This window comes from Leptidea sinapis, chromosome 9, assembly GCF_905404315.1.
Source record: "Leptidea sinapis chromosome 9, ilLepSina1.1, whole genome shotgun sequence".
Lineage (NCBI taxonomy): Eukaryota > Metazoa > Arthropoda > Insecta > Lepidoptera > Pieridae > Leptidea > Leptidea sinapis.
Window position 1 is genome coordinate 2,088,674 of NC_066273.1, and position 15,161 is coordinate 2,103,834.

Here is a 15,161-nt window from a genome sequence, read left to right on the forward strand (position 1 = left end):
TAGTTTAGAACCAACCTCTATTTTGAACAATTCACACACACCAATACAAAGTGACATACAAATTGTTAGTGTAATACAAAGCTTGTCACTCACATTAAACTCATATTCCTGGCCTGTTTTTATCGGTTTTCTAACAGCAAGAGACTATCTAGATGTATAAATTATCTAAGATTCATTCATTAGTGTAATTTATTCACCTAAGTATTTTTTTTTTAAATTTTAATCCATAATAAACATATTTCAGCAGCTTTATGTAAATCATTGTAATATAAATAATTCATAATATCTATACATATATATACTATAAATATTCATAATATATAAATCATTATAGTAACTAAATGACAGTTACCATAGTATGTATGATTCAACACAGTTGTTTTTAACAAGACTGCTTGTCAGTCATCAATCACCATACCTATTTCATTCATATAACGCAATATGATATCTTTGACTAAAAAAACACAAGCAGTATGTATGTTTTTATTTTATTAAAATGTAACAATGCTACATATTACTTAAATATTATAATATCTTTAAATCATGCCATCAAAGCATCAAGTTTAAAATAATTAAACTAAATAAAGAAGAATCACACATAATCATTATGTTCATAAAATATAATATCACATTTTCTTTTGCATCTTCAAATCAAATCAACACAATAAATTAATACTGACACATAAGGAACAAAGATAATCAAAATTTTTGCTGCATTTTAGTGTTGTATAGGGAATCTACGAATAGGTAAGAGAGATCCAAATAGGACATGTTGTATAACAGGAAACTTTGCGAGGACTTCCTTCTTGTACATTTTTATCAAGCCTTGGTTTATTTTATACCAAGAGGCGACAGCACTTATGCTCCACAACTGATTAGAATGTTCGGCAAATGGGCCCTTCTTAACCTCTTTTATGTACTTAATACAAGACAAAAACATGTATTCATTTGAGAACTTCTCTATTATATCATCATCTAAGAACTTGCCAGGAGGATGAACTTTTGCTTGGTCAATGAACTGAGAACTACCCCAGATGAATGGCACAAACTGATAATCATCAAGGCTCCAAACTCCATGACTGCCCGCAGGTTCCATTCTGTATGTTTGCTGCAACCTTCTTGCAATAGATAAGTATTTATTAAATATTAAGAAAACTGTAGCTACATTATCATCAGTGTTCAGACATCCTATTTTATATATGCAGCACAAAAACATAATAAATGACATCTCATGACCCGTCCCATAGTCAATTCTTGTTGCATTTCCAAAACTCTCTTCTAAATATATCTTGATCTCAGGTATTGCCAAATGTAGTTTTTGGTCTAATGCATCTTGAAGGTATTGTGTTGCATTCAACTTGAGTTTTGCCAACCAATCCTTAAATGCTGTGTTACCAAATCTCTGTGGTTGGTCTATAGGTGGGAATTCATCAATTAACTTATCAATTTTTTCTAGCATTTCCACAAGTTTGGTAACACTTGGTGATATCTTACAGTCAACTGAGAGTGGTTTACCTTTAATAGCTTCATTGAGAGTTGCAATGAAACCAGTATACTCCATGTAAGCTTCAGATTTTTCCCATATTGCCATATCAGTGATTGTTTTAACAGCTCTTTGTGGTTCTAAGAAACGGTGATTTAAGGGCAGGGGTGATATCTCTTTTTCAGATTTGGCTCCATCACCAATAACATTTTCGCTTTGAATCATCTATAAAAATCATTAAAAATGGAAATATATTCTATAAAACATATTATCTTAAAATAAATAATAAGTATTAGAAAAGAATGAACATTTTGTTTAATATAAAATATTGTGCTCATTAATCAAATGTAAGGTCATTGTAATGTGAATAATTATTATTTTTGTTCCATTTATCTTTTTATCTATAGTTTTTTCTAAGGTTGAATGATAACAGAAGTAGTGTGTAGTTCCTTGGTGAATTCAAGTTGATCTCAATCATAAAGCTAAAGGGATCGTGATAAGCTATATTTGAAGGTCATTAATGTCAAAACTTTACATTACCGATGTAAAGTGAAACTATAAAACTAGCCAATACATGTGTTAAGTGTAGCCATGAATAAATAAGATAGTTAAATAATTATATCAAATATCGTGAAATGGATAGAATATTACGTGGTATTATGAGATATCGTGTTTTAGATCGTGCCAGTATGGTAAAACAGTTTCAAGAAGTAAAGGATAATCCTGTGGTATGTAACTGACCTTTGGGCCTCCTAGTTGATATTTTCTTGCCTTTTGAATAATATATTGCACATATTATGATATTGAATTATAAAGAGTACTTTATATGACCTATAAGATACACAATTCTATAACAAAATCAATTTCGTCGTTCGTTCGATTCATTGATTTATCAATGTAAATATTTTTTTTAGTGTCAGCTCTCAAGTTCTCAACTGTCAATTGTCATATTATGTAAGACTAGAGTTGCTAGAGTATTCATTATCTGTCTCAACTGTCAGTTGGTACTTTGTTTTTTGTATGGAGGGTAGAGGTAAGAAGCATCATCTATTTAAAAGTGTGCGTCAAAGTGCATTAAATTAGGGTGGCGCCATAGTAGCATCAGGGTAAATCTTAAAAGCGCAAATTTAAAATAATAGTAATCACTCTAGGCGCACTTTTTCTCATAATAAGTCGTAACGTTATATCAACTACAATATTTTGTATAACGTAAGTAGTTAAAATTTTCACTATTTCGTTTACAATTGCTACAATCACCATACTTCATACCATAACAGCACCATTGTGGAAGATTTTTTAACTGTTATTTACTACCACTGACCTCTACTATATACCATTGGACTGGCGGCTGTCGATGTGCTTTTGTGCCTGTTTGATATTCGCCATTTTGACGCTTTGACAAAAAAAATTGTGAACTTTATTACGTTGCTTCTTGAAATATAACACGGAAAACAAAATTAGTTCTCCTCGCGAGTGGCGCTTCAAATAGGCACAAAAATTTGTTGTAAACCATATGGAACAGCCTGTCCAGTTGTATTTATACAGGTCAGTGCTTACTACATATAAGCTGACACATTTTCAACTTTTCTCCCTTAAGAGATAATACTCCGTGCCTCTACCCTCCATAGTTTTTTTCTGAAAATACAGAAAACAAAACACCGAATCCATCTAGTTGCACTTGCCAGCTTTTAATAATACGCCGTTTTGTGTAACTTGCTTAAACATAATCCCGGGGAGGGTGAGACGCGGGCAGGGAAAATTTTGGACACAATGTTCTGCGTAGAAATGTTGTTAAACACTCCATCTGGCTTGTTCTTTGTGGCGTGTTGTTACAGTCTACGGCCTTCGTACTAACGATATGAGAATAGCATCATTTTTATCCATCCATTATTATATTTTATATTTCTATAATATAATATTTTATTATTATTATTTTATTATTATTTATATTTTATATTTATATAATATGGATATCCATTTTATATTTCTATAAATAATTTATTTCATGACCAGTGACAGTCTTCAGTCGAATAGCTTATAAAAATTATTAAAGCATCCAGTTCTCAATATTCTGTCACAGAATAAAGACAAAAACTTGTTTGTGATCCTGAACAGATCTCTAATCTTTTGATAGTTTTTACACGTGCAGTCTGTGGGCCAGGTTCACGCAAAGATCCGCGCCAGCGCCCTCTGCGTCCAATATAACAATGTCTTCAGGGGTTGTTTTGGGGTTGCCTTGTTTCTGTAGTGCATCGGGGATGTTCGTGACGGCGCTAGCAGATTGTTTTTACGCAACTATGCGCAAAAGATGTGGTGCGTACCCTGGTGCGCAGAATGAGGGGCAGCACCAACGGTATCCTGAAGATGAGTGGTAGCAGGATTGACTGCAAATACGAGTATATGAGTCACTGCTGCTCTATGTCTAATGGAATGGAGAAATAGTGACTCAAATAATATTAATAAGTAGTGATTAGGTTTTTTAGGTAATCAAACAGACGGAGTTACAATTATTTTTATGTTATTTTTTATTAGGTTTGTAGTTTAATTTAGTGATGTTATAAACCCCCCCTCCCCTCTCCCTTAGGGTGTAATGTAATTTATGGCGAAATTAAATTAAATATTTGTGATAAAAGGTTTGTCTTTTAAACTAAGAATATTGTAAATATTTACATACTTTTATGTTTAATATAGCCAAAAGCAATATTCTATACATGTATGGACAGTAGAATGATACCAACAAGATTCACGGAGACATCCGTTGGTGATATGTTCGTAGGTATGTCACATATATACAATTTTTTGTGGAATATCTTTTATTATATGCTTTTCGTGAATAAAAGCTGTTGAATGTTCACGCCTAAAATAAAATCGGATATTTTATATTATATACTAAAATTTTATATCAAGTAACTTAACCCATTTTTTTTTCGTAGTTAGAAATGCCGGTAATCTCGTACCACACTCACAAAGTTTTGTGGATGAAATGACAAGTTGTGAACCAGCTGGATTAGAATTGGGCTGCATTATTAACGATATCAGACATGTTATTGTTTGTGGACACAGCGATTGTAAAGCGATGAATCTTTTATATAAACTGAAAAGCAAAGAAGAATCTAGCACCGTAAGTCTTACCAAACTACACTCATTTGCGAAAAAAAGTCGGTACCTAAGCAGGAAACTAATTATTTGTTTGTAAATTTGACCACAGGATGTGTTTTATTCAAAGCGTTCTCCTCGCCTTAGTAGCACCCGGCAATTTCGGTCTTCACCATGCAGACATATCCTGGCTTCATCAGAGAACAATACCTTATCCTAGCCCTCTCGAGTCCATAACACAATATTTTGAACAAAGCTAATCCTTACAACTCGATGCTCACGGAGTAACCTAAGACCACGGCGATGACTACATTTATTGAGCAGCTAGTAACCTCCTTCTGACCGTCCAAATAGGTCCACTATTAATTATTTATATTTTTACGATGTCACATTTTTTATATTTATAAAATACATCCTTTTTCTCCCAGAACCAGGCTTTCTCTGATCTGATGTCGTGTCTGTACTTTGTCGAACGAGTTTTATTATGCCTCTGCCACGATGTATTGACTGCAATTCTCCAATCAACAACAATGGTCTAAAAGTTATTTAGAATCGATAATAACCCTCAGAAATTCGCGCTATGGAATTCTTCCCGTTAATGGGAAAGGCAAAGCTCATCGTCTCTAAAACAAGCCTGAGTCTTCAATTTTTGAGTCTTTGATTTAAATGATTTTTAAACACCGTGATACCACAGTAGACATGATTATGTTGTCTACTGTGGCGATATTTTTATAACCTGTCATTTACATTTCAAACGAACAAAAACTTTTCCTATTCTATTTTTTTCACATTGGAAAAAATCAAAACAACCCGTTTTTTGGGCTTATAATAGTTTTTTAAGTTAAATATTGGCAAATCCTTAATTTCAGTCAATCTCGAATATTAAGGCAAATAATTCTAACCCCTTTAAAACAACGTTTTAAAATATATTTTATGATTCTAACACTATTACTTTTAGGAACAAAGGAGAATATCGCCGCTTAAGTCCTGGCTGTGTACCCATGGGAACTCAAGCTTAGAAAAGTTTTTAGCAATGGGTGGTGATTTCAAAAAGCCTATGCTCTTCACGGCTGAAACACCACAAAGGAAGTTTGTGGCGTATATAGACCCTGATAACCAATTTTGCATTGAGGACAAATTGTCCCAAGTAAATAAAACTATTATTTATACATTATATTTAATCGCAACTACAAATAGTCGCGTTTGTAATAAAAAAATATGTTTTCAGGTAAATACACTTCAACAGCTCCAAAATGTTGCATCATACGGAATGCTAAAAAAACGTTTGGAAAAACATGACTTACATATTCATGCACTTTGGTTTGATATATATACTGGTGATATATACTACTTTAGCAGGAGAGCAAAAAGATTTGTAATAATTGACGAATCTACATATGAGAATATCCTATCTGAAGTTAAAAGATACTACTCCTAGACACGTAGTCATAATAATTTTATTTTTTAGGTTTAAATAAAATCAAGATATAATATTATTGTGAATGCCATAACGATCAAAGATTTTATCGAAATCATGTATGAGTTCATAACTTAAATAGGTATTCAATATTTTTATATTATCATCAAATAATCACTAACAATAGATCTAATAGCATAGATTTTTAAATATTCATAATAAAAAGCATGTAAGTAGTTAAGTTTTGTATATTGTGGGGCCAATTTCTTGTAATTTCTAAGTTTTATATTTCTAAAAATAAAATTTAATTATTCCGTTTTTTAACTTTCGCACTTAATAATTTGATATTTAATATTCTAATCTAATTTTTTGGCAATCCTACAATGACGAATATTGCCAGATTCTAGTTCTCTTTCGGTATGGACATTATTCACTTATTTCACTATAAATTGATTATACCTACAACGTTGGCAATATTGTCCAAATGACGTTGTAAAAACTAAGTTCTTCTTGGTTGTTAATGCTTATTTACCTCTTTGTATTTAAGTATCAATATTTTAATAATTCGTAACCGGTTACATTTTTCTACGAAACCTGTTACGTTAACAGGTTTTTTCTGAAACAGGTTTCTAAGCTACACACTAATATTCTAATATCTATAATACTCGAGTCGTTTTTAAAATAACCTGTTTTTCTGAATATACAGTTATTATTAATTATTTCGTTGCATTTTGGGTATTTTACAAATATATTATAGTTTACATAACACTTTATAGTTTGAAACGCTCACTTCAATAAGAGCAATTAAATATACCTATCATAATATTATACATTCAAAATTCAAATTATTACGTTTTTACTCCAATCATTAACAATTACTGCCAAAGCGTCAACAAAACAAATTTACTAATTGGCTAGGTAGAGACTAATTATTATTCAAAATTTGAATTTTGGCAGTTTAAACGGACGCGCTAACCTAGATAGAAACATGTAACATCGTTCCTTGTTCAAAGTTTTAAAAAGAAATGAAATCGGTAGCTTTTCCAAGGCAACATAGCAATAGCAGTAGCAACAGTAGGTACACAATTGTCAGCTGTTTTAACAGCTTACTTACTGTAATTGTTAAGGTTGTCTGGCCACGCGTGTCTGTCCGCTTGGGTTGTTTTGTTCTAGACGAAGCTATCCCGCTCAAAGTCACGCGTGGCGAGTGTAGGTAGTTACCGTTACATTTGGATTGGCACCGACTTCAAAGCAATCAATATGTAACACATACATATAATGGTATATTTTTATTAATATTAAAGGTAAAGGTTTGCATAAGAGGTGTATTTAATTAAATTTTTAGTTATTTGATACGTTTCTGTTTTTAGAGTCAGTTTTTTAAACGCAGTTTTTTATTTTTTACATTTTAGTGTCAGTTAATAATAATAAAACTATATATATAAATAATCAGCCTGAATGAAAACTCCTGAATAAGCCGTACAAAAAACAATTATATCATCCACGTAGACAAAAATTTTCATAAAAAATGTTTTTAAAATGAAAACAACTGCGCGGAACTATGTAAAAATTTTATGGGACTAAATGGCATCTATTCCGCAACGAACTAAGGAAGAATTACGTAAATCGGATCATAAATCTCACAGTGATTTGTGTACATGTCGGTTAAAAAAAGAATTGTATATTTCACTATAATACTAGACAGTATGTTCTATAATTATTTGAATGGTAAAATGTTAAATAAAACCCAATTTTTTAGATCAAACTATTTTATGTTAATACAAACTTATGAAATTTTTGATTGATGAAATTTCGTATTTAATCTTCTCCACATCCTGTATTCTAATCAGGATCTATGTTCATTGTCCTTGTCAGTCTTTATGTTTTTAAAAAAATCATAAAAAACCGGATCTACTAATCGTAATAAATTCGTCAATTCCTTCTTTTTTTTCTTTACTATATTGTTTTTGTCCCTTTCTTTTTAAATTGATTTAAAGGACTTTCACTTTCAAGATCCGTCTTGAAACTTATTTCTCCAATCTTTTTGGGCTTTTGATATTGCAGCCATTTGGCAGGCTGCCATAATAAAATATGTTTTAGTATTTTTTAAAATTGTTAATGGCCCTTATTTTGAATATAATTCTGTTAAATTCAAAAAAAATCTAGCTTCATTGGTACAACGTCGTATGCATTTTAAATCTTGCAAGATCATACTGGTTCCATCCAGGTATTAAGATGGTTAATTTTAGGTTGCGTCCTTGTTTTGTTTCTCTCGATCAAGGCATGATCCGAGTCACGCTCCATGTATTTATGGCCGCTAGTAAGAAACTTGTGATTAATATTTTGTAGCGTCGGATGTACATGAAGTACTTAATTAAGTACATGAACATCGTTGGAACCATATTATTTTAGTTTTGGCCACCACATGTATTGGAATAAAAAATGACCTGTTTTACTTCTGTAGGGAAAATTTAGAGAAAAAACCATAAATATTGATTAGCTCCACGAGCACTGATGGTCTCTTCCCACAAGTACCAGGTAACGTTATCAGTTGCTAAATCATGAATCGTGAGATGAAAAGACCATTGCTGTCTCTTACAAAAAGAAACAAATGTTTTGATATAGGGGAAGGGTAAGCACTGCTGAAATCAAATGTATGTTCTCGAATGGATCTTGTCCTTCCTTTTTTTTCTGAATATGATTGTTCAGCTAATGATTGATGTTCTGCAAGCGCGACTTCCAAATTGAAGATATCCTGAGATTTTTGCGTTTATAAGGTCAAACGTGTGACATGTATCTTTAGCTGGTTATTTGAAAGACAAGTCGAAATCATGGAGACAGTAACTGTATAATTTCAGAGACACAGGATTTGCGCAACTATCTTTAAACAACGATACATGGCTGCTAAGGAATGTTGAATGAGTGTACTTTTTTACCCAAATTATATTTTTGAACAAGTTATCTTATGACGCCATTAATAAGCATTAAAAGATATTTGTGTTGTTTAATAAGAATATTTAAAATAATATTACAAAAACTGCACAACGTTTTAAAACAAAACAAGCTAAATTGGTAAAGGACATCGAATATAATGACGCGGAAGCTTGTAGAAAAATTATTTGATTGCTTAGAAGAAGATAGTGCCAAAGTTATCATAAGTATCGCTTTGTCTCTTAGACACACAACGGCCGATTTCGCAAATGATTGATACATTTACTTAACACATATTGTACCGCACTTTCGTGCCGTTAATAGCTTGACATCTCGATATGTATATTTGGGAACGCAGTTATGGCTAATCTGAATAATTACTGACCATCTCAAGCTGTACTGTTAGTTTATTAGACTATGTGGCGTAAATAACTTAGAATGTGGAGTTGTTTTAATAAATAATGTGTGTACATTAAAGACATCTCTATTTGTCATATTTATCTCCTATCCAACAGATTGTTTAATATTTCACAAGAGCACACACCAAAAATGAGTGAGTTTATCGACTTACTCATTTATTCCGCAAAGCTAAACATCCAGAACTCGAATTTGCTATTACTTAAATTTGTATATAAGTCGACTTGTCAATTGTATTCACGTCATGTACGTTAAAAAAAGTAAAAATTACTGAGGTTTCCTTAAAATAAAACACCACAAAATAGTTGGTATCCTCGTAACAAAAACAAAAAGCAGTTTAACATGCCTTATAGTGTCAGCAAATGAAAGAAGACGTGACAGAAATACATGTACTGATGGTGGTTATAGTAGGGCATCCTAGCTTCCAGTAAAATTGGGTAAAATGTTAAAGACAGGTAACCCTATTATATATGTGTCGGTAAATGGAGTCTAAGACTGTAGCGTTTATTCCTTAGGCACTGTCTCCACGAGCGAGAGAGTCGCAAGGAGTCCGCGCTTCTATGATCGGATACCTCCACGAATGAACGATTATTCCGCCAGCCTATCGTCACGACTCGTGACGGAACCACAACGCTGTGGTTCCGTCACGAGACACGCGTCTGCGACGACTCGTAACGGAATCGCCGCATTTCCTTGATGATACGTTGTTCTCGCTGCAAGAGTACCAAATTCTGTGGTGGCGCGTCACCAGTAGCGACGATACTATTACTGGGGCGATAATATGACATAGTTACGCGCGAACATTACCACTCGTCGTATCGCTGTGTGGAGACGCGTTCATAGAGAGTACTATATAGAAATAGTTGTCACGACGTTATTGCCGTGATTCTCTAGCTCCTGGAGATAACGCCCTATCAATGTGAGCCAGTGATACAGCAGCAAATTTTTTTGAAATTGCCGTCGTTTCGTAGTGACAGTTTTCAACCAAACTCTACAACTGAAAAGAAAACTATAATGCTATTTGCATATAATGTTTACTCTAACGAATATAAGGCGGACATCTGTACTTTGACTAGTACTAGTAGGTAACTACTTACAATATTAGCTATGACTGCAGACTGCTGACACTTGGACTTGACACTTAGGGGAAAATGAGTAATGACAAATGACCAAGGTTTGACTTTTGAAGGTTACGATTATTACAAAATAATGTGATGCAATATTGAAGATTTGGTGTCTAAATTTTAAATTTATTATATAAGAGAATTTATTATTTCTACATTTTAATTCTTAAGGGTGGGTAGAGTATTCTTTGTAGCAAAATATATTATGTATTTATCTTTGACTGATAAATTATTAATTGTGAAAATGTGATAAAATCAATTGTATTATTTTCAGCTTTATTAGCAATCTCAAAATGGATCGTCAACCTATATTCGAATATAAAGATGAATCTCAAGCAGAAAGATTAGCACGAAAATCCAAAGATTCTCCATTTATGATACTTGGTATGTTAACTAATATTATATGTCTTGTCATCAAAAAGAAAATAAAATACTCTTGAAGTTTGGTTTTTAATGAGTTTTATGCAATTTTAACTTATTTTTGTTAATTGTTGCATATAAAGATTTTCTTGTATACCTGATTTAAGCTCGCCAAGTGTCCCCGGCTGAGGATCTCACAAACTGACTTTTCTCTTCAACTTATCCAATAAGTGTTAATAGTGTGATGTGGGATTCATATCAAGGTGTCTTGCTGGTTAACCCATTACAATAATACTGACTTGACTACTATTGCTAGCAGGGATTCTAAGATGCAATCATACAACCGCAATATGCCATCCATATCTGTTAGGTGAAAATTTCTTTTAAGCTTAGTTAATAATCACACTCCTAGCTTTATTTAAAAAACCGATATTTCAAGGTGAATTAGATACAGAATTTCAAGGGAATAAAAATTGAAACCAATCTCTACATTCATTTATTGGATGAAAACTCGAAAATTTATATTAAAATTTGAAGTAAATTTTATATTTAAAAAATGTAGATGAAACTGCTAGCTAGGGGCATTTTAGTTAGATTAAAAAAATCTCAGAGCACATCTGTTTATAGTCTCTCGACTGATTGCATGATAAAACTATAAAAAAAAAGATTTAAAAAATATATAATTTAATTTATATTACATTTAATTATACAATTGGTATGGTATAAAAAAATACCTAATAGAAAATACATTGAATCCAAAAATAAAATTATGTAATATTACTTATTAACTCAATATGTTATTAATTATTATTTATCGATCATTCATTAAAATTAATTATATGCCATCTGATTGAGTAATATTTTTGGTGAGAAGTTTATAATATCAAAGGAAAGATATTGAAGATAAATCTATCTATATATATATATATATAGATTTATCTTCATATATATATATATATATAGATTTATCTTCATATATATATATAAATATCCAGTCTCCCAATGTTTGTTTCCAGTGAACTCCTAGAGTAAGGAATAGATTTTATTGATTTTTTAGATACTTCATCAAGTGCAGTTTGGGCCACTTTGAGAGATAGGATAGTTTTTATTTCGATTTGGGACCTATAATTATTTTTATTTCCAATATTTGGTTTGTTTGGACAGATTTTCTACAAGAGAATTAATTGATGCACAGTTTGACAGTTCTGCTGTGAAACGATTTCATTATAGCAACAGGGAGCATATTTTACAAAATAACTCTTGATGTTATGAAATATTATTGACAAATTCATAAAAACAGTATTTAATTTATTATGTACAGAACAACATCTGTCCGGTGAGCTAGTAAGTCTATATTATAATTCTATCTATTGGAGGACAAACAAGTGTACAGGTCACCTGATGTTAAGTGATCACTGCCACACACATTCTCTTTCAACACCAGAGGAATCACAGGAGGGATGCCACTATTTTTCAAGGACCCATGCTATATCATTAGGAAACACCACACAAGTAAGATCATTCCACAGCTTTGTTGTATGTCGAAGAAAGTTCCTTTAAATCACAGTGTATAAAATCTCCCATATCCTGTAATTAAATGTAAATACATATAACATGTGACGAAACTGCCCAAACCTTATATGAAATTGTTTAAAATGAGTACATGTTGAGGCAATGCTTAATGTTTATATTTTTATTTTAGGTATAGTGGGGTTAATTGGTGTTTGTGGAATGGGTGTGTATAAGTTCAAAAGCAGAGGAAAAATGAGTACAAGTGTATTCCTAATGCAATTGAGAGTTGCTGCACAAGGAACGGCCGTAGGAGCGCTCACATTGGGACTGGCATATCAATTAGGGCAAAAATATCTATTTAAAAGTGACACTAAGGATAATTAACGACAATAATTATCCAACTAGTAAAATTGTTTCAATGGATTAATTTCTATTGAATTATTTATAATAGTTTTAGTAGGTTTATTAGCATAATCTCACAAAGGATCTAAAAAAACAAGATGTCTGTTAAAAATAACAATGTATTATAGTATTTGTAAGGTTAACACTAACTTTTATTTAGCAAATAATTTGTGTCCTGTGATTCTAGCTTGTATTCTTTATACAATATTAATTGTATTTTTTATTTGCAATGCCTTTGAGGGTTATGTATGTGATAAAATGCTAAGAATTGATATTATTGTTTAATAAATTATTTCTTCAATTTGATGTTTTGTTATATCTTAAGTATATATACATACACTCGCACATTCTGTGCATTCGCCAGCATCAAATATTTTTTTCATAAGTAGTTTATTCCGAGGATTTGATTGGATTCCAATATTATTTACACACAAAATACACCTCCAAGGATGGCCTTGGAGGATGTGGACATAGGTCCACATTCACATTTTGGACATTTTCTACTATAATAAGAAACCTTGCAAGGACACCTTGTTAAAGACTAATTCTGAGTGAGTACGGAGAAGTTGAAAAATGAAACGGGAGTTAAGTTGCGGCTTTCCAGCCGGCCTTCATACACATTAGACACACAACTAGTTGTTCTTTGGGCGCAGCGCGATAGAGAGCAATAGTTTCTTAAAATTAAGCTTGAACGGCGTTTTGGAGGCTTCCGACATATCATTGATATGCAGAAGATACTGTTTGAGATAGCACATGGCCTTTGACCGCATGCAACACAAGAGCTGTTCGTATTACTTGCATGGATTGGAAGTACTGACTGCAGTACCAAATTTAAATTGAAGACAGCTTCATTTCAATAACTGTTATTACATGCACAGACTAGTAAAAAAAATAAGGACTCAATGTCACCTTACATAACAGTGTAGCACCAAAACACACCGATTAACGTGTAAATACATAGCGCCACGCACACACTTACACTACTACAGGCCGATAGGTGGCCATTATGAGAATTGTCATCGTCTGTGACAGATCAGTTTGTGTCTCAATAAAATATTTTAAAAATGCCGTCGTGCGTTGTGAAAAAGCGTAAAAACGATACTATATAATAATTTGTGGCCATATATGATTATTTAAGGGAGAAAAAATTGTGTAACTGGTATCCCCCGTAACCGCACACACACTAGCAAAACGGTGCTTCACTTGCTAATATCACGGCGCGGAGTCCTTCTTTTTTTACTCGTCCGTGATTACATGGTATTACGTTTTACAAAATTTTTAAACATAGCAACATTAAATTTTACCAGTAGGAGGCTCCTTTGCACCGGATGCCGGCTAGATTATGGGGACCACAACGGCGCCTATTTCTGCCGTGAAGCAGTAATGTGTAAGCATTAATGTGTTTCGATCTGAAGGGCGCAGTACCTAGTGAAATTACTGGGCAAGTGAGACTTGACATCTTATGTCTCAAGGTGACGAGCGCAGTTGAGCTGAGAATTTTTGGTTTTTTTAATAATCTTGAGCGGCCCTCCATTGTAAAGGGCAGGGCGTATCAATCACCATCAGCTGAACGTCCTGCTTGTCTCGTCCCTTATTTTCATTAAAAAAAGTTCGGATTGGAAATTACCAGTCCCTAACATGCCCTCATTTCACGATACCTAGCGTCTTAACATGATATTTACGTTTTGATGAAATTGGACCCACTTATGGAGATAGCGTAACTACATATTGGAAATTTAGTTAATAGTTGTAGAACGGGATAAATGTAACAAAAAAGTAAATAGTAAGTATGTAACTTAAATAGTGGGAGAAAAAGATATAAATAAAACCAACTGTAATTATTATATTACCTTTGAGACGGTTGGTAGAGGTTATTGTTACCGATAGACTATAACCCCCTTATTCATAATGGTCCGCTAACTTTAAACAGCCGCTAAGGCTTTTTAAAGTTTAAACTTTTTTACTCATTCTGACTTAGGTCAATAGAAGAAGACAGAGTGAGAATTAGCAATGCTTTAAGTTAGCAGACTATTATGAATAAGGGGGTAAGTGCTTACTGTATCACAATGTATAAACCTAGCTATTCAGGTTTTTAGTCAAAAGTACCTACGATAATTGATAATTACGGATATATCTATGGCGCATAGCGTTACGTTATTGCATGAGAACTTTATTTTGCAACCAATTTTAATATTTTCTTTCTTTTCCTAGACTCCCTTATCCTAGAATCTCAATAATTTTTATATAAACATCGAATAAACATAAAATTTATCAGCTTGTATTGCATTTTTGTAGCGTGTGTAGGACAAATTGCTTCATTAATTTTTCTATTAAGGGTCCATTTCTGCCATGCTCCTTTACTTAGAAGCAGCAACTTAGATGGTTCATTGAATTGTGTTGCCACAACATTAACATGGAG

The 15,161-nt window shown here is 32.6% G+C and overlaps 3 protein-coding genes across 3 annotated transcripts; 2 read left to right on the plus strand and 1 right to left on the minus strand.

The window, feature by feature from the left end:
- Positions 1-469: 469 nt before the first annotated feature.
- Positions 470-2,392, minus strand: LOC126965864 (serine/threonine-protein phosphatase 2A activator-like). Its single transcript, XM_050809633.1, has 2 exons — positions 2,225-2,392; positions 470-1,708 (listed from the first exon to the last, which is right to left on the minus strand). The coding sequence occupies exon 2, from the start codon at positions 1,706-1,708 to the stop codon at positions 719-721; it is 990 nt and encodes a 329-aa protein (XP_050665590.1). The 5' UTR covers positions 2,225-2,392; the 3' UTR covers positions 470-718.
- Positions 1,999-7,316, plus strand: LOC126965871 (beta carbonic anhydrase 1). Its single transcript, XM_050809641.1, has 5 exons — positions 1,999-2,211; positions 4,175-4,259; positions 4,417-4,604; positions 5,538-5,726; positions 5,808-7,316. Exons 1-5 carry the CDS (start codon positions 2,119-2,121, stop codon positions 6,015-6,017), a joined length of 765 nt encoding a protein of 254 aa, XP_050665598.1. The 5' UTR covers positions 1,999-2,118; the 3' UTR covers positions 6,018-7,316.
- A 3,163-nt stretch (positions 7,317-10,479) lies between these two features.
- On the plus strand, positions 10,480-13,043 carry LOC126965888 (HIG1 domain family member 1C-like). The gene is made up of 3 exons (XM_050809664.1): positions 10,480-10,640; positions 10,743-10,852; positions 12,531-13,043. The coding sequence occupies exons 2-3, from the start codon at positions 10,762-10,764 to the stop codon at positions 12,722-12,724; spliced, it is 285 nt and encodes a 94-aa protein (XP_050665621.1). The 5' UTR covers positions 10,480-10,640; positions 10,743-10,761; the 3' UTR covers positions 12,725-13,043.
- Positions 13,044-15,161: the final 2,118 nt, after the last annotated feature.

Excerpts from the sequence above, each read along its gene's own strand:
- LOC126965864 (XM_050809633.1), bottom strand. The coding sequence starts at position 1,708 with ATGATTCAAAGCGAAAATGTTATTGGTGATGGAGCCAAATCTGAAAAA.
- LOC126965871 (XM_050809641.1), top strand. The coding sequence starts at position 2,119 with ATGGATAGAATATTACGTGGTATTATGAGATATCGTGTTTTAGATCGT. Across the intron at positions 2,212-4,174 it reads AAGTAAAGGATAATCCTGTG|CCAAAAGCAATATTCTATAC; the intron begins GTATGTAACTGA and ends TGTTTAATATAG. Across the intron at positions 4,260-4,416 it reads CGTTGGTGATATGTTCGTAG|TTAGAAATGCCGGTAATCTC; the intron begins GTATGTCACATA and ends TTTTTTTCGTAG.
- LOC126965888 (XM_050809664.1), top strand. The coding sequence starts at position 10,762 with ATGGATCGTCAACCTATATTCGAATATAAAGATGAATCTCAAGCAGAA. Across the intron at positions 10,853-12,530 it reads TTCTCCATTTATGATACTTG|GTATAGTGGGGTTAATTGGT; the intron begins GTATGTTAACTA and ends TTTTTATTTTAG.